Here is a 19495-nt window from a genome sequence, read left to right on the forward strand (position 1 = left end):
CAGGTAAAATAACCAAGGTCCAGAGAAACGGCACTGTACTGAGCAGTGGCTTAAACCTCAGTCTTTTGGCTTCAAGTCCTAGGTCCTCAAGTGCAGCTTTCTAAATATCATTCCCCTCTGTGGGGCAACACAGGTATTTCTGTCTCATTGCTGTAAACAGTAAGCAGGAAAGGGTTACTGTATCCTGTCCTGGCGTACTCCTTATAATCATCTTGAAGATTTTTAACCTACATCCATACCCAGGCCCAGCACAGATCAATTAAATCAGTCTCCTCTGGAGTGAGTCCCAGGTAGATGGTGTGTTTTATTAAAGACTCTCCCTGAGCCCCTCCTAGCCTCCTCCCTCCCCCAGTGATTCTAATGTAAAGCAAGTGTTGACAACAACTGGGTTATTATCTCCATCAGTGCAGTGGTTCTACAAGTGTGGTCCCTAGACCAGAGGTATCAGCATCATCTGGGAACTAGTTAGAAATGCAAATTAGATTTCAAGAATCTGTGCAATGAAAATGCATTATTTTTAAAATGTTAAATATTAGCAAAAAATAAAAAAAATTTAAAGACAAAGCTTTCTGCTGCCAAAAATGTAGTTAACAGCAGGACCACAGAATGGGTTCTTTCTGGTAAGAAAATCAGCAGTATTTTCCCCCAGCCCCACCCCCACCCCCAGATATACTGAATCAGAAACTCTAAGGGTAGAGCCCAGATCTTAGGATTAAGTGCAGGTGTGTATATCAAAAAGCTCAACAACCGAGGCTTAATACCAGTTTATTTCTCACATAAAAAGTCTAGAGGTAGGTATTCTAGAGCAGATGTGGTGCTTCTTAGTGTTAAAGATCCTGATTCCTTCTCTCTTTTTCCCCTTCCACTCAGAACATGGCTTCCTCTTCATGGTGCAAGATGTCTGCTTAATTTCCAGCCATCACTTCTGAATTCCAATCAAGAGAAAGGAGGAAGTACAAGAGGCAAATGTACTCTCCTCATCCCTATTTTAATGACACTTCTTGGAAGTTACATGAAACACTTTAGCTTATATCAATTTGACCGGTATTTAGTATTTATAGAATCTGGGGAAAGTGGTAAGTTTGGGGGTAGCTATATGCCCATCTAAAAATCAAAGTTCTTGGAGTGCCTGGGTGGCTCAGTCAGTTAAGCATCTGACTTCAGCTCAGGTCATGATCCCAGGGTTCTAGGATGGCTCTCTGCTAAGTGCTCAGCGGGGAGTCTGCTTGTCCCTCTCCTTTCACCCCTCCCCCCCACTCATGCTCTCTCTCTCTCTCAAATCAATAAATAAAATCTTTAAAAAATCAGAGTTCTCTTTCTGAGAAAGAAGGAAGAAGAAATAAGGATGGCAGCAAGCCATGTTTGCCAGAGCTTAACTACACTTTTTCCTTACATCCCAAATTCTTAAGTCAGATAATAGATGTTATTATTGTTTCAACCACTTTTGACTTGCCCTTTCACCTAATGCATCTTATCTCATTAGCATTTACTCCGTATTAACAATGGCTAATATTGCATCATATGGCTCAGCCATGATTTAGTTAACCTGTTCCTTAATTTGGAAAATTTAGGATGTTTTTGATTTTTGTTCTCAAATTCTACAATTTTGGCTCATTGCACTTGTGATATGTTACATTTCTGATCATCCTTTTGGAAGAGATTCCTAATAGGTTAGAGAATATGAACATTTTTAAGGCTCTTTATACTGCTGATTTTCTTACCAGAAAGAAACCATTCTGTGGTCCCGCTGTCAATTAACTACATTTTTGGCAGCAGAAAGCTTTGTCTTTAAATTTTTTTTATTTTTTGCTAATATTTAACATTTTAAAAATAATGCATTTTCATTGCATAGATTCTTGAAATCTAAAGATGCCAGTAAAAACTTTGGTGCCAATCTGATTCCCATTCCTTTGTAGGTAATATGTCTTTTTCTCTCTCTTAGCTTTTAGAAAACTGTCTAAATCTTCTGAAATTTCGTATTTGTAAGTTTAGAAAAACTCCTTTTATTTAGTAATCCTTTTTTATTGAAGGATTTTAATCATTCTTAAATTCTGGGAAAATGTTGGCATTATTTTTTTTCAGCATTTCCTTTCTTCTCTTTTCTCTATTCTATTATCTGGAACTCTGATTTCTAAGATATGTTGGAACTGTGTCTAATCTTCATGTTTCTTTCATATTTTTACCTCTTTGTGCTCTTTTCTGGAGGAATTCTTCAGTTTAATCTTATAGCCAGTAATTTATTTCTTAGGCTAATTAAAAATTTTTTTCCTAGGCTTCTACTTTCTTTTTTCTTTTCCTTCCTTCCTTCTTTCCTTCCTTCCTTCCTCTTGAAGTATCTGCTATCCTTTAATCATCTTTGTTATTTTATGGCATTTTCCTCCTTTGAGGATACTAAACATACATGTTTTAACTTGTGTTCTGTATGCTCCTTTTATTCCATTTCATCAGCTTCCAAGTGCTTCCATTTGTTGGCTTTGTCATCTTTCATGGTGGTGACTTTCTTCAGGTATTAGGAGCTTCTTGCTTTGCCACTGCGGCTTCCCGGCTGGGGTCCCTGAGTCTTCCTGTTTTAGTCTTTTGGACTGAAAAAGTGTTGCTTGCTTTCCGTTCTTAAAGAGGGCTCACAGTTCTCTGGAGACTTACCTTCTAATTTTCATTGCAGCTATATTTATATCAAATGATTTAAAACATGCTCTCTATTATTTCTCTGGAGTCAATATAGGAAGGAGCTATTATTGCATATGCTGATTTTGCCTTCTTGAATTTTGTTTTATATTTTCTGAGTATTACTTTATAGAAAATATATTACATTTTAAAACATTTGGCCATCTCACTAAATTTTTTAATATTAAGCACTTTTTTCTAAAAATAATAATCACTTATTTGCTTTCCATTTGTTATGCCTCTTACTTTTTTAATCCAGATTTAAAGCATTGTTTAATAGTTTTTGTTCAAGTAAGCAGTGAAAGCAGGTCCTGGCGTGTTCCTGACATTAATGGAAACACTTCTAGTATTTCCATCATTAAACATAATCTTGATAGTTAATTTAAAGGGAATATTTAAAGAATGTATTTTTTCATTCTTAAGAAATTTTTCATTGCGTGTTTTGTTTCAGATACTGGTTTTGAATTCAAATTCTTTTTAAGGATCTTTTGAGATGTTCATATGGTTTTCCCTCACTGATGCACTGATAGGTTAACCTCTCATACTAACTATTACGATTGATCTATCCTCGAGATTCTGGAATAAATCCTCATTGGTCTTTTAGTGAATTGTTAAATTAAGTATTGAAGATTTTATTTTTGATATCGCTAAGTTTTTAAGTGAGAAGCGTACATGGTTTTATTTTCTAGTATTATCTTTTTAGGTTTTGGTATAAGTGGTGTATTTGTTCTTTTGAACAAATTGGATAGCTTTCCCCTTTTTTCTATTTTGTGCAACAGGTTATTTGGTATGGAAATCATCTTTTCTTTAAGTGTGAAGGAACTAAATCCTGAAGCATGTGGATCTAGAGGTGGTGTCTTTTTGAGAGGCAATTCTTTGTTACTATAACATACGCTATGCTCATTGGTCTTTCAGATTTTTATTCCTCCTTGAGTTTATTTTACTAATGGACATGTTTTCAGAATATTGACCATTTAATCAAGATTTCCTAATTTGGTAGTTTAAAAAGTATCCCCTATCACTTCACATATTTCATTTATAAATTTGATTTTTGAGAACTTATTTGATATCTTTTATTTCTCTGTTCCCCATATACTTCCCCAAAATATCTTGTCCCAAGTGTTGCACTGGTTTCTTGGCCTCTCAGCCTCACTCCTTGGCTCAGCTGTTTGGTATTTCTTATGAGAAGCAGTACAGGGTAGTGGTTAAAAGTGAGCATTCTGGAGCTGGACTGTCTGAATTTGATTCTGTTTGAAACTCTGACTAGCTCCATGTGTAAAATGAAAGAAGTATTTATTCATGCGGTTGCTGTGAGGATTAAATGACTTAATACATGTCAGGTATTTGGAACAATGCCTGACACTGAGTAGGGTCTCAGTCGCTAAGCCATTTTCATTTTCATACAGATCACTATAGCCTCTCAGGGCTCCAGTTAGTTTTCCCCTTCTCTAATTTTTCAGATAAGCTGCTTAATTAATACCCCAAGCTCAGCATGAGGCCACAGACCTTGTTAGGACACAGGGGGAAGGGAGAAGGCTACAAATACTCAAAATATAATATCCTTTCTTTTATCTTTGTCACATCTAATTATAAAAACAAAGACAAAACAGTAACTTTTGACTTCTTTAAGTGAAGAAATTTAGCTCAGCTTTGTCTTTCTCCTCCAATTATTACTTTCCCACATATCCTAAGAATATAATAGTTTTCTTTGAAATGTGTAACAATTTTTATGGAAGTTATTTATGCTTTACTTATGTGGGTTAATTTGGTTTCAGTGTTCACTACCTTTCCTTTCATACTATAACCCAAATTATATCTGGTTTAATGGCCCCCCAAACTGTAAGGGAACTTTTTAAATACACAGACTTTGAGATGCCACATAAAACCTACTGAATAATAAGTTGTAGAGTTGCTGCCTCCATCCTAGTGCTCTTTAATTTAACGTCCTCATTCCCAGGTGATTCTCATTAACTGCTATGTTTGGGAACCACTTTTCTAGCCAATAGAAAAATGAAACTAAAATTTCCAGACCAGCGGCACCTGGGTGGCTCAGTCGGTTAAGCATCTGCCTTCAGATCGGGTCATGATCCTGGGGTGTTGGGATCGAGCCCCGCATTGGGCTCCCTCCTCAGCAAGGAGCTTTCTTCTCCCTCTCCCTCTGCCTGCCGCTCCCCCTTATTGTGCTCTCTCTTTGTCAAATAAATGAAATCTTAATAAAAAATAAATAAAATAAAATTTCCAGACCAGTGAGGGTAGTGGTGGAGACGTGGTGGTGTGCTTGACCAAGATCCATGTTCTACTTCTCATCCTACATCTCTGACTACTTTTTCTTTCCTTTGTTTGAATTGTTTTAAAAACTGGTCTACTACCTCCTGAGTAGATTTTTCTCGAAAATCCATTTTGGTCCTCTTTTCCTTTCTCTGCCCCCTTAGCTAGATCCTGATGTTAATTTTGACTTCTCTGCAGCTGATCCCCAAGCCTATCCTTAAGCTCTTCTGAAATCCGGCCACGTTTTATACTTCCCTAAATGCAGAACCTCCCAGAGCGAACTCCCCTCTCCTCACCTCTCCCTCATGTATTCTCTACTCAGAGCCCTGCCTCCTTCTGCCTTTGTCTCCAAGTCTCTGCCACAATTCGTGCTCATTTCGTCTGCAAAGGACTATAGCCTCCAGCTTCCAGTTTCTGCCCTTCAGTGCATCCTGGTATCCAATGAACCTTCCTAGAATATTAGTCTATCACACGATTCTTAGGCTTGAAACTTTCAGTTATTTTTCACTATTTGTAGAGTCAAAATCTTTAGCCCAATAACCAAGATTCTCCAAAAATACTGCCTTAACTATGAAACTCTTAATTCCTAATAATTTCTCTTCAGTGCCCTAAATTCTATGAAATGGAAATATTCCCTAATTCAAGGTCTTTATTTCCTCTTTTGTGTTCTTATCTCACTCCTCTACCCTCAATTTTACTTGTTCTAATCTTAGCTTTTCCTTCAAAGCTCATTTTAAATGCCACTTCCTCTAGGAACTTTCCTTGATTGCCCAGGTGACGATATTTTCTTCCCTTGATTTCTCATAGATTTTATGTGAGGTGACTAAAGACACCTCACTTTCTTTTTTGTATTTTCCTTGTTTTTGTTTTAATTGCTTTAAAATGTACAAACTGGGGAACCTGGGTAGCACAGTCGGTTGAGCGACCGACTCTTGGTTTTGGCTCTCGAAGTGATCTCAGGGTCGTGAGATCTAGCCTGGCGGCGGGCTCTGTGTTCAGCGTGGAGACTGCTTAAGATTCTCTCTCTCCCTCTGTCCCTCCCACTCATGCTCTTTCTTTCTCTAAAATAAATCTTAAAAAAAAAAAGTGCAAACAACTTAAACTATACAGAGTAGTATAGTTTAGAATTTCCCCTTCAGTCCTTTGCCAAAGCCACTCAGGAGCCTGCAGGTAAATCGTATTACTCCTTGATAAACTCTCTCTCTCTAAGTCGGGATTTCTCAAGATGCTGGCCAGACTCTCTAACTGAAATCACGTGGGAGCTTGTTAAAGATGGAGGTCACTGTGCATCAGCCCAGACCTACTGAATCACAATCTCAGGAAGTGTCACCTAGGAAGCTGCCCTCTTAATCATACTAAGTTTTGTGAGTCATTGATCTTATCCTCTTTCCATGTGTCAATAGGAGTTCTTATACAAATGTATAATTTCGTTTTTTGTTTGGTTATGTTTCTTCTGTTATTCAACTTGTTTTTTTTGTTGTTGTTTTTAGCAATTATCTTGGAGATGTTCTCAAGATAGGACACAGAGATCCCTGTGGGGTTTGGTTTAAAAAAAATTTTTTTTTAGAAAGATTTTATTTATTTTTTTAGAGAGAGAGAGAGAGGCAGAGAGAGAGAGAGAGCATGAGCAGGAGGGAGGAGGGGCAGAGGCAGAAGCAGGCTCCCTGAGGTAGGGTTCCATCCCAGGACCCTGGGATCATGACCTGAGCTGAAGGCAGATGCTTAACCAACTGAGCCACCCAGGTGCCCCTAAAAAAATTTTTAAACAACTGTATGGGATGAATATATTAAATTTCATGTTAACTGTTTTTTCTTTTGAAGGATTTTTAGACTTCCCAGTTTTTTGTTACTAGATCTATGCTTCAGTGAATATGTAAAGTTTGCAAACATTGTGATATGTTTATGGATTAGAAATTGCTGGATTAAGCGCATACTCAGAATGTTGATATTGCTATATTGTTCACCAAAAAGACTTTTTGAATATAACAAATTTCTACCAATAGTGAAAGAGAATATTCTTATGCCCATACCTGTTATCAGTAGTGCGTATTATCATTTTTTCTCTTAGGCTGATGGATGAAAAATAGTATTTATTGCTTTCATTTGTTCTTTTTACCATTACTAGTAAGTTGAGCCCCTTGTCATTTTATATTTTCTCTTATGTTAACTGTTGCTCTTTTTTGTTCATATTATCATTTATTGAATTGTCTATTACCAGCACAAGTGAATTGCCCTTTTTTCTCTGCTGATTTGAAATGTCACATTTGTCCTGTACTGAATACCTATATGTACACTGGCGAGTTTCTGGACTTTTTATTCTGCTCGGTCGATCCTTTTGCACCTATGCCTTACTGTTTATATTATTATAGGTTGTATGTTTTTATACCAATACCTTCTCTATTCTTTTTCTAAAATTTTCTTCCCCCTTTTTTGTTGCATATGAAATAATTTCAGCTTATAAAATCCATAAAAAGATCTTATTTGGAAATCGATTGAGATTGCAGTGGATTATTGATTAATTTGGGGGAGATTTGACATTTTCCAAATCTTGACATCTTCTCAAATCACAGACTTATCTCTGAAATTTAGTCTTCCCATCAGAACCTGGCTGTGTCTATAGCTACTTAGTCTTATGTTCTTTGGTAAAGTTTTAGTATATTATTTATAAAGGTCTTAATATATCTTATGTTTAATTTATTGCTAAATATTTGTCATGGTTTTTTGTGCTGTTTATTTTTACAACCACGAATGGGGTATAAATTATATTAAAGCTAACCTACCAAACTTTGGTATTAAGTCTAGTAGTTTTTTGGTCATTTCTCTTATACTTTTTAGTCAATGATAGGTGTAGATAATGAGCTTTATCTCTTCTTCTCCAGTATTATATCTCATTTATTTATCTCATTTTACTTCATCAAATCTGTACATTGAATAGTCATGGTGCAACATGGTGCATACATCATTGTTATTCTTTTTGCCCTTAATGAAAGGCTTCTAGTGTTTCTTCATTATGAGGTTTCCTATAGGTTTCCGGTAGACTCTTTTGTCATGTTAAGAAGACTTTCTTCAATTAATCTAAGAGCTTATTTATGAAGGGGTATTGGATTTAATAAATGCTTTTCTCAACATCCAGATAATCATAGGGTTTTTCTCTTTAATTGGTGGATAGAGTGACTTACATTATTCCTTGCCTGAATTCATTCTTGGAAGAAAAAGAGCTCTCTTTGATATTACTGAATTGTGTCAATATATGACTTTTAATTGTTTTTTTCCTCAGTATTTTATTTACTAGTTTTGCACCCATAGTTTTAGCTGAAATGGCCTGTGAGGTTGGTGGAATAATGGTCTTCCAAAGATTTCCCATTTCATGAAACCTTGTGAACAGACAACTTCACTTGGTAAAAGGAAATTTGCACAAGTGCTTCAGGTTAAAGACCTTCTGATAGGGTGATTATCCTGGATTATTCTCATTGGCCCAATCTAATCACGAGTCCTTAAAAGGGGAAAACCTTTTCCAGCTGCAGTTAGACACAGAGAGAGGTAAGCTGATGATGGAAGGAGGTTCAGAGCTATGATATGAGCAGGACTTAAGCTGACATTGCTGGTTCTAAAGATGCAAGATGAGAGCTTCGAGCCGAGGAATTCAGGTAGTCTCTAGTTGGAAATGGCAAGGAAATAGATTCTTCCTTGAAACCTTCAGAGGGAACACAATACCTTGACTTTTGTCCAGTGAGACCCATGTCAGAGTTCTGACCTACAAAACTAAGATAATGTATTTTTTTAAGGCAGTTTGTGGTAATTTGTTATAGCAGCAGTAGATAATTAGTATAAAATGTAATTTTGTCTGTGTGCTCTCTAAATTTGAATCAGTTGGGTGCCTGGGTGGCTCAGTTGGTTAATCGGCTGCCTTCGGCTCAGGTCATGATCCCGGGGTTCTGGGATCGAGTCCCGCATCGGGCTCCCTGCTCCGCGGGGAGCCTACTTCTCCCTCTCCCTCTGCCTGCCTCTGTGCCTACTTGTGCTCTCTATCTCTCTGTCAAATAAATAAATAAAATCTTTAAAATAAATAAATAAATAAATTTGAATCAGTTATGGCTCAAAGTACCCTTTTTCTTTGAATTTTTTTTTCAATGCTTTAGAACCGATTTTAGGGAAAAAACCTCACAGAAGTTTGATAAAACTTACCTGTAATATTGTGGTTTTTATGCTTTTTAAAAAAAGATTTATTTGGGGGGGAGGGGCAGAGGGAGAGAATCCTCAAGCAGACTCCCTGCTGAGCATGGAGCCTGATGCGGGGCTCAGTCTCACGACCCCTGAGATCATGACCTGAGCTGAAACCAAGAGTTGGACGCTCAACGGAGTGAACCACCCAGGCACCCCTCTCATGCCCGCCCCCCTTTTTTAAGATTTTATTTATTTGACAGAGACAGAGATAGCGAGAGCAGGAACACAAGCAGGGCGAGTGGGAGAGGGAGAAGCAGGCTTCCCACTGAGCAGGGTTCCCGATGTGGGACTCGATCCCAGCGTCCTGGGATCATGACCTGAGCGGAAGGCAGACGCTTAACGACTGAGCCACCCAGGCGCCCCTGCTCTTGTGCCTTTTTAAAGGAGGAAGTATTTGACTCCCTTTTCAATTTCTTTGTGACATTCCTTTTACTCCCTTGTATTATAATTTTCATGTATATATTTTGTCTTTCTTACTAGATGGAAGGAAGCTTCTTGAAGGTGTAATCTAATTTATCTGGGTATCAGAACTCATTATGTAACAGAATTTTGTGCCCATTGTTTATGAAACAAGTTTCAAATACATGTTCTCATTCAGACAGCCACATTGATTAGGCAACTCCAGTAATGTGGTGAATGAGCATAAGCTTTGAAGTCAGACCCAAGTTGTATAGTGGCTAAGCCACTTTTCTAACTCTGTAACTTTAGACAATTGCTTAACGTTTCAAAGACTTACTGTCCTCACCAGTACCATAGTGATAATAGTACTTTGTAGGCTTGTTGAGAGAAGGAAAATGAGGCATTGTTTGCAGAGTGCTTAGCATAATATCTAATACAAAATAGTTGCTTAATAAATGATGCTTGTTATTATCATGACCATTGAAAGGACTTTATTTAGAACTGAATGGTATTTTTCAAAATGTCTTTTCTGTTGGTCTTGTAATTTTCTAGGCTATTATGTATTTTCTAGGCTGTCATACTAAGTCTCCAATCTGTTCTGTTTAAGGCCTCTGTAGTGCCATACGTTGGTTGGTGGATTCAGACAAGTATTCCCATGGATGGGGTTATATTCATAACTTTGAATGTAATAAAAGCAATAGTGGATGTGCTTTTGTGGAGCTGGAGAAGTCAGTCCTTTAGAAACTGAACTATGTTTCAAGGGTTTTCTTCCCACTTAATGATGAAATAACCCTAATCTCCTCCTACTCTTAAATAAATTGGTTACATTCCTGTTGGGGAAGGTCATCGAAAAGATGTGACTGCCAGTTCACCTATGAGCTGGAGCTGGGGGATCAGAGGCTCCTCACACCCTCCCCTGGCCTTGGAATGTGGGTTCTGCTTACCTTTCCCACTCCTTCAGGCTGCTCCAAGGACATACCTTGAGATAATGATGTGGTGTTGAGAACACCTGAACGATATGCATGACTGAACCCAGTTAAGGCCTTTTTATAAGCTTTTAAGATTTCACGAGCAGGTGTAGGGATCCATTCGTTTTGCTGCTGCCCAAGAGAAGCCTTGTGTAATAAGTTCCCTTTGCTTATTTAAACTGCCACCTACCAGGTTGGAGTGGCTTCTTTCTTTGGTCTCTCCCTGCCCTTCACATCAGGGCCTGTTTCAGATTACATTCAGGAAGCTCTTGAGAGGGTTGTGAACCAACTACTTCATATTAACTGCTGTCCTTTATATTTATGGAAACTCTTTCATGATTAATAGATAGTTGAATCAAACATACTGAGGAAGTGGTTACCCATCTTTATGAATTCATCTTATAAAGAGACAAGACGATCTTGTGTTGAGGTTTTGTAGTTTCCATTGAAATCTTGCAGGGTAGGTGGTAGTAGATGGGGTATCTTTTGTCATCTTCTGGGAATTCATAGGGGAGAAAATTGAACACTGACTATTTAACTTGCTCAGTAAGATTCTAAGGAGTGGATATCAGATTTTGAATTGGTGGTGGATGGTGGAGATGAAATGGTCAATGTGCATGGAAGGCACAGAATAGTCAGGACTAAGAGAAGAAGAATAGGGCTATTAATGGCTATTTGCTAAAATAAATAATAGAAACTGTGTGCTGATCATACCATGTGACAAGTTGGTATTATTTGCTTTACAGAAACTTGGTAAACTTACCAGTAACCCTGTAAATGAATTTTGTGGATTAAGAAACAGGTCCTATGAAGAAATTTGCCCCGAATTTCACAGTGTTCAGTGGTAAAACGTATCTGCAAAGTGGTTGGCATAATGTATCCCTTACATGAATTAAGAAACTGCTGGAGCACTACTTCTCTTGTGGAACCAAAGAGGTCAACTAGCTGAATCTTCCTTAGATGTAGCGAAGTTAATGATTGTATACAAACTTCAATTCTTTATTGTCAATGAGAGGGAGGTAGGGATTGGATAGCATTGACAGAGACATGGTGAGAAAGTATTATCTGAGATTAAGATGGAACGAATTTAAATGGGTAGGAGTGAGTAGAGGGGAGAAAAATTATATGGCTCCAAATCACTTACTATTGATCTAAGTGACATTTTCTACAAACCAATTCAGACTTTTTCTGAGGTATAAATTGACCTATCTCCTAATTTTGAGAATATATTAATAAACTAACAAAACCAGACCACCCTGCAAGATTCATAAACTAAGTATCAGCCATGGTCCTGTGTCCTCTCAGTTGGATTTTATAAGGGCAGATGAATTTATTTATAATAAATATACATATATATAAATTTATTTATACTTATTGATCACCTGCTTTGTTGCAAGGCACTTTGCTAGGCTGAAGATACAGAATAGATGAGGGCCTTGTCCATACATATAGACAAGGAAAAAGATAAACTTAAGACAGTTAAGCGGAGACTTTTAATGGTGATGTGAAGACTACTTGATTATGTGGACTGGGAAGCACCCCCTAGGAGGTGACCTGTAAGCTAAGACCTGAATAACAAAAATGAACTACTCCTACAAATCCAAAGAGGAAGAAATTCTAGGCAGAGGGACTAGCTGGTGCAAAGGTGGGCACAGGCTTGTTCCCTCCCCCGTACCCCAGGACTTGATCATAGAAGGTTAAGGAGAGCATGCTGGAGGTTGACTTGGAGAGGTGGGAAGGGGCATTATTGACGTTTGGCACTTGCATGATGAGGGATATCCATATTTGAGTAAATTGCATCTAGATTCGTTATGAACATAATGCCAAAAGGTCACGTGGACAGATTTCATTGCTATGTACCACCAGATGCTGCAGCGCAATACGCTGTTCTGCAATTTTAAAGTTTTTGTTGCCTCGTATTAAAGCTAATGCATTTTTTTTAAAGTTACACTGTCAGCCCTGGAAAGCACAGCAGACATCCATTCCTTATAGTACCTACTCCAGTGTAATTGTGCAGTAATTAGGTCTCAGCTTATGACTCAGTATTGAGTGAATGGTAAAAACAACTTTGCTTTTAATCATTGCCACAAACTGTATCCCTAACTTGAATTACCTATTTCACCAATAATCCTCATGATTATTTGGGGACCATAAGGCCTAGTTGATCAGTGAAAATGCATCATTACTCAAAAACAACTCCAAGTATATTTGTTGTTATACTATATACAATCTAAAATGACCTGTTACAAGATCTATACTTGCTCTCTTCTGAATTTCATGCTTCACATTCTTTGGAAGGTGAAATTAACCTATAAGGGGATAATAATACTTCTATATTTGTCTAGAATACTATCTCTACACCAATTATGTTAAAATGGTGTTGCTTCTTCACACTTGAGAACTTTTAGAAAAACATGTGTTCATTAAAAAGGACTTGTTTTGACTATTTGAAGTATAACATTGGTATTAGCAGTTTTTTTATGTGTCCAGTCACAAGCAAGACTAAAGAGATGATCTGTGACATCCTAACTCCCATTCCATAGCTCCTCATTCCAACCGGCACCGTTCTCCATGCCACTGGGGTCCCCTCTGTCTTGGTGATACTTATGGTTACACAAGCTCCAAACGATCACATTTCTTCTTGATCAAAATGTTTTCTTCTTACTTTAAAATTCCCAGGTCCTTACTGTTTGCACAGTAACCTCTCTGGGACATTAATTGGTGCTAATGCTTCAGTGAGTTTAGAAAACAAAGCTCTGTTTTTATAGTCAAGCCATAGCCCCTCTTTCTGTCTTAGGTCTGTTTCCTTAAGCATTTCTTCTTGCAGGGAGGCTCTGGGAATTTGGTCTGCCTCTCTTCTTGCCAGCAATCACCTTATCATATTTTATTAAATATATTATATATATATTAAATATATAATTATATATTATATTATATATCTACCTTATTTCCAGAGAATGGTTCATCCATGCTTGGTTTTGGGAAACATGTTAGTTCTTGGATTCCTAATGAAAAGGCCTGTGTTAATTAGGAGACTGTTTTTTATTGTTGTTGTTGACTTTATCTTTTCTACATCTAACCTGTGTCTGCAAACTCATCAAAACAAGGATGTGTTACAGAAAAAGAGTTTGAAGAACTAAATTAATACTGGCCATGGCCATGTTTGTATCTTTTCTTGGGTACAAGGCAATAGGCATAGCTAAAGCCTGGCATTAGTTAGCTGTAAAAAAGATTTGTAGGTGTAGGGAACAAATACAAAGGGCTTAAATGTGGACTCTACAATAGCTTCATATAGAATACCTCTGGGCCCACAAATAATTTTCTTCTAGATATGTTTTCCCCATGGCAGCTCAAAGAACTATAGAATGTTATCAGGACACTACTGAATGATTTACTTGGTTGTGGCTGCCTTTAGTAGGTGAGACATATATGCAATAAAAGTATGCAAGTATATTCTCTTGACTTTTCTCCTTAAAGAACTGCAAAAAGGCTTGGGTTTAGGAAAACTATTGGCATTGTTTTATATTTTGAGCAATGCTCCTTACCACTTTTATGGTTTACACGGGCATTCTAATCTGGTAATATTAACAAATTTGTTTTACAGACTTTGCATTATTTATGACAAATTCAAGAAGCAATGCTGCAGTCAATATCTGTGACCTAATTCTTTGGGTTTTCCTTTAATTTAAAAAAACATAGAAATAGGTAACCATCTTGGTACTACTGATGGACCCAATCTAAGAAATTTTTAAAATCTATGATATAAAGTAGTTGTATTTCTGATTACTAAAACTATGCAGTGACATTAATCACAAATGTTTTATATGGCAAAAGATAGAACAGCTTTCTATTAATAGAACAAAAGTGTTATGGTTAAAAAAATTCAAAATAAGTTGAACACTGCTGCTGTTGACCAAAAGTTACCACTCAACAGTGCTAGATGTAACGAGATTCTTAGTTGAAAAATGCATACTAAACTACTGAACTCATTCTTAAATTTAGGATGATAAAACATTCAAATCTAAGTTTAAGACAGTCTTTCCAGTTGTTGGGATATGAATTTCTCTAATAAGAAAAATAGGGTTTAGAAAACCCAATACTTCCCTCCTTTTATAATATTTACAGGTCCTTAATGAAATTGTTAGCTATTGTAGCTTCTTTGTTTATTGAGTATTGCATAATATAGGCTACCGCTAATAATCTTGGGGAACTTTTTGTTGGCAGTGGATCACGGACATGAAATTTTTGTGAACCATTATGGAGATTACTCCAATTCAGTTTTTTTGGGAAAAATCAAATTTTTAAAATATATTCTTTGTAATAAATGTTTTCTGTAAGTAAGAAAAATTTGTCTTCCACCTTTGCTATTACCTACGAATTTGTAACACCAAAAGGGAACCAAATGTTAGTGTGTGGACTCTTGAAGAGGAATACCATTCTAGCACTGTGCTCAGAAAAACGTGGAGAAAATGGACTGACAGCTTGATTTCCCCACTTTTTTTTTTTTTTTTACCTGCCTTTTACAATCAGAGAATAGGTTTGTAGCTCTTTTCTAGAGATGAACAATACATCCTTCTTACCCACAATGTGTTCGTAATTTGTTGAACAGTTGTGTTTAAAACTTTTTTGCATTCTGTTTCATTTTTGGTAAACAAATTAAGGGACTTGAGCAGAGGCAAACGTGTAAGGATCAGTAGGCAATCATTCCTAGATAGAGACATTAACTTAAGTAGGATGCTTGTCTTCTCCGTTAGATCATCAGCTCCATGAAAGCAGGGGACTATGACCACTCCAATCCTAATGTTTCCCCAGCATACTGTATACAGTAAAGTTCAAACATTCGTTCAATGGATAAAGAACTGTTCGATGTCATGAGAAAGCCATCTGCTGCCGTAAAATAACTAATACACTTAATTATCTCAGATGTAAGTAACTTTCAAGGAAAGTAGACCTACAATGAACTAGAATTTATGTGGGCTGTTGTCCCTGGTTCTTTGATAAACAGCATAACAATACATAACAATATGGTAGTCACTTGAGCTCTCTGTATTTTGGTGAATCAATTTCTGAAATGAAGGAATCTGGAGTGAACCTAGCTTGAAAATTCTGGATGTCAATCAAATTCTAAACTGCGTCCCAATTTTATTTTTGTTGTTTTTTAAAGATTTATTTATTTGACAGAGAGACAGTGAGAGAAGGAACACAAGAAGGGGGAGTGGGAGAGGGAGAAGCAGGCTTCCCGCTGAGCAGGGAGCCCGATGCGAGGCTCGATCCCAGGACCCTGGAATCATGACCTGAGACGAAGGCAGACGCTTAACGACTGAGCCACCCAGGCGCCCCTTGAAATCACTCAGTATAGAAGTCAAAGAGCACAGAACTTTCAGGTTTTAAGTAATAGACAATGAATATTAGAAAATTTAAAATTTTTAATAAATGTGCTTTGTTCACAAAATGTGAAAAAATACAACAAACACAAACATACATTTTCAGGTATGCTATCTCCCACCATTTGGCAACTATGATATAAACCATTTTTGATCTAGTCATGATCCTGAAGAATCTAACCAAATGATCATTTAGTTTTGAAACTCCAAATTATTTTGGAGAATCCTGTTGTGAGACAGGGAGACCCCTTAAAACTTATTTATATCCAAATGAAATCATTCTCAAGAGTACCCATTCAATATTAGAAGGCTTTGTTAACTTCTCTTGTCATTACATATGTAATCTGGCACCAAGCCACAGGACTGCTTATATTTTAACACTTAAATGTTAAATTGGCTTTGGTGGATATGTATTAGTTTAAATCCTGTACCAACCTAATATGAAGCTGAATTTACGGTAACAAATGATATTTATAAATCCAAACAAATTTATACTAAGTGGGAGTAGGTTTTATAAAGAGAATTTTCTTTAAAGTACTACTTAAAATACATCATGCACACTTTGGAGCATAAGCAGAATCAACATCTGTAAACAATCAGAAGAATTTATAGCACCAACATGTTAGCTGTAACACAAAGGCTGACTCCAAGGTCATACTTACACCAGCCTCTCAAAAGCATGGTTTTCATTTACTTTCAAAGCACTTTAATTAGATACATTGTTTTCTTTGCCCTTAAGATCGTATTTGGCCAAATCAAAGGAAATGGGCAGTATGGGTAAAAGAGGTACTACCAAAACACAGTTTTGTGTTACCTGAACACAGTGGGTTTTTTTTTTTTTTCCCTTCTTCTGGGGGAGATAAAGATGTGACCTGTAGTGCTTAATTGGAAAGAAAAGTCAATCTTAATTATTAAGGGCTCTGAAGCTATTGAAAGTAAATGAAACATTTCAAGCTACTTTTGGCATATTTGAGCAACCAAAATTTATTGCGTTCATTCAACTGACTTTTTAGGTTAATTACAATCCTGTTACTTTGATTAATTTAGAACGTGAAATTTAATTTGAAATATTGGGTATATATATACCCAAACATTGATATCTTAAAGGGTAATTTTGTCTTTCTAAAGTTTGACATTCAAAGTTAACTACAACAACTCACAATAAGCACAAAAACATCAGTTTTACCAGAGTAAAGAAGTGCAGTTTATGAAATTTAGGATCAACTATCGAAAATGCAAGTTTCCTTTAAAAACACACACGCACACACACGCACACATTAACCATGAATTCTGAAACTGTGATATTTCAGTGCAAAAACCTCAGTATGAGGTAATTTTAATGTAATAACCACTTGAAAAAAAAAATCCACACAGTGGCACTCTTAAAAATGACAGTTTACGTGACAATTGCTGGCTGACAAGACAATGCGGACCAAATGTTCTTAGCTATTTAAACTAATCTTGTCTTGTTTGGACATATTTTTCTCCTTAATCATCTGCTTCTGATTCAGAAACACAAAGTCATTTATCAATGTGGAAAGGGAAAATTCCCACAGCCAACTAATGGTTTATATATTCAAAGAAAATTTTCTGCTTGAATTTTGATAGAAATTAGAATACCGAAAGGTCAAAACCATTTTATGAGATCGCTAGCAGAGGGTTAATTTAAAATTTTTCTATATAATTCCAGACTTGTAGTGCAGCACACCTCCTTAATGGAAAGGTGAGAACCCTAACAAGGTTGGTCTAGACAGAACATAAACTCTTACAAGTGCAAACCCTTTCACAAAGGTGTTTCAGGTCAGGATCGAGTATTGTTCCTTGCTTAAATAGAAAATTTTGTAAATGAAACCTAAATTTAAAAAAGGTAAGAGTGAACTCTCACAGTTAAATATACTTAACACCAAGGCCTAAATCAATATGAAAGATATGAACATTCTACTTTGGCAATGGTGTTTATTGTACTGTACTAATGAAATTAGAATACATACTTGGGGGAAATCTTTCCCCAAATGTCTGATGCTGCCAAATGAGCAAAAAAGAAAAAAAAAAATCAATTCCAAAAAGTTGAGGAAATGCTGGATCATCAGACAAAACTGAACAGAAAATGGCTTTCTGTAACAGATAACAATTTAGCTAGAAAAGAATAAGTGCATCACAAAACAACTAAACCAATCTAGCTCTGTGTCACATTTAACTTGTGAGTCATCAAAGTGCAAGCTACAGCTTTCTACATATCTTTCTCATTGCAATGGTTTAAAGTCAACACTGAAAAGATTAAAAAAGGAAAATACATAGCAAGTTATGCTTCATTTTCACAATAGCACTAAAGAAAAAAAGGTACCTTTCTATGATATCTTAGTGCTAAATGCTAAAGTAACAGTGGTTTCTGCTATGACAGGAGTCACTCTGCATGAAACTTTAAGCTTTCTATATAAGAATAAATTTTAAAATCCAGAAGTAGAAAAAAATAGCAAACTCTGTAAACCTTTGCATTTCTTCTATGCAAACCAGGTTTTAAGTACTGAGTTCATGTTAGTATTTCTGATTAGTGTAAGCAATTAGTTTAGAAGTCTGGACTGAAAGGGCCTTTTACTTTGATATTAACTTAAAAGTAATATGGGATCTTCTAGCTCATAGAAAGGAATAGAGCTGGCTTGACTTTCTCCAGAATCTGAGTCGTATGGAGCATCAGGGAGCTCTGTGAAACCATATGCTAGTTGTTCATCTTCTATATCTGATCGAACGTAGCAGGAAGGGTTAGAATATTCCTCCTCTTCTATACTGTTGAAATCTTGAGGAATATATAACATCCCTGGGTAGTTCCTACTAACCAAGTCACTTGTGGTTTTTAGGGAGATTTTTCTAAATGCCATCAAATGCATATGTGAAAATTTTGAATACTTGAAACGTTTAAAGCCCAGGGACTCTATAGCAATCTTCCAGCTTTTCATCATCATAGCATGACGGTTCTGATGGGAGGAATCAGGTGTGATGATAAGCAATAAACCATTTAACACTAACAGTTCATGGGCTTTCTTGCAGCAAATCCATCGTTGGTAAGGTGATGGAAAATAAGAAAGGAGGAGAGAGAAAACCACCACATGGAAAAGTTCTCCAGGAAGAGAATCAATAGGGTTTTTCAGCTGCTTCAAAAAGGCATCTATAGCATCCTGTGCAAGCTGGAGTGGCTGCTGAAGCTGCAAGTTCAGGAAGTCACATTTATATACACTCTGCAGAAAGGGAAAAACAAGGCATATTAAGAATATGAAGATTACTTCCACCTTATTACACAGATTTTTACACCAAACTGTGGCATAGCATTTCTACATCATCCAAGCTTTAATTTTGAATCTTTCCCTTCTACATTATTCCGCTTGCACAAACATTCAAACTAAACTTTTACTCACTAAAATCTTGAAGAGTAATCAAGCCCATAGAATTTCTACTCATGTAAAAAAATATTTCTGCCTAACAATTTGAAATTTAACTTGGGTAAGAGTTTACAGGAAAGATTTATCTAAACTTTGTCATATTTACTTATTTACTTTCACTTCAACATTTACAGTTAACAAAGATGGGCCAATA

The 19495-nt window shown here is 36.5% G+C and overlaps 1 protein-coding gene across 1 annotated transcript in view; it reads right to left on the reverse strand.

Annotated features, from left to right (window-relative positions):
- Positions 1-15931: 15931 nt before the first annotated feature.
- Positions 15932-19495, reverse strand: part of SAMTOR (S-adenosylmethionine sensor upstream of mTORC1) — a 93995-nt gene continuing 90431 nt past the window's right edge. The window contains exon 5 of the mRNA XM_036066414.2: positions 15932-19140. Coding sequence (XP_035922307.1) covers positions 18511-19140 — 630 coding nt within the window. The 3' untranslated portion in view covers positions 15932-18510. The remainder of the gene's footprint in view (positions 19141-19495) is intronic.

The sequence above is a fragment of the Halichoerus grypus genome, chromosome 12 (genome assembly GCF_964656455.1).
Source record: "Halichoerus grypus chromosome 12, mHalGry1.hap1.1, whole genome shotgun sequence".
In the NCBI taxonomy this organism is placed as follows: domain Eukaryota; kingdom Metazoa; phylum Chordata; class Mammalia; order Carnivora; family Phocidae; genus Halichoerus; species Halichoerus grypus.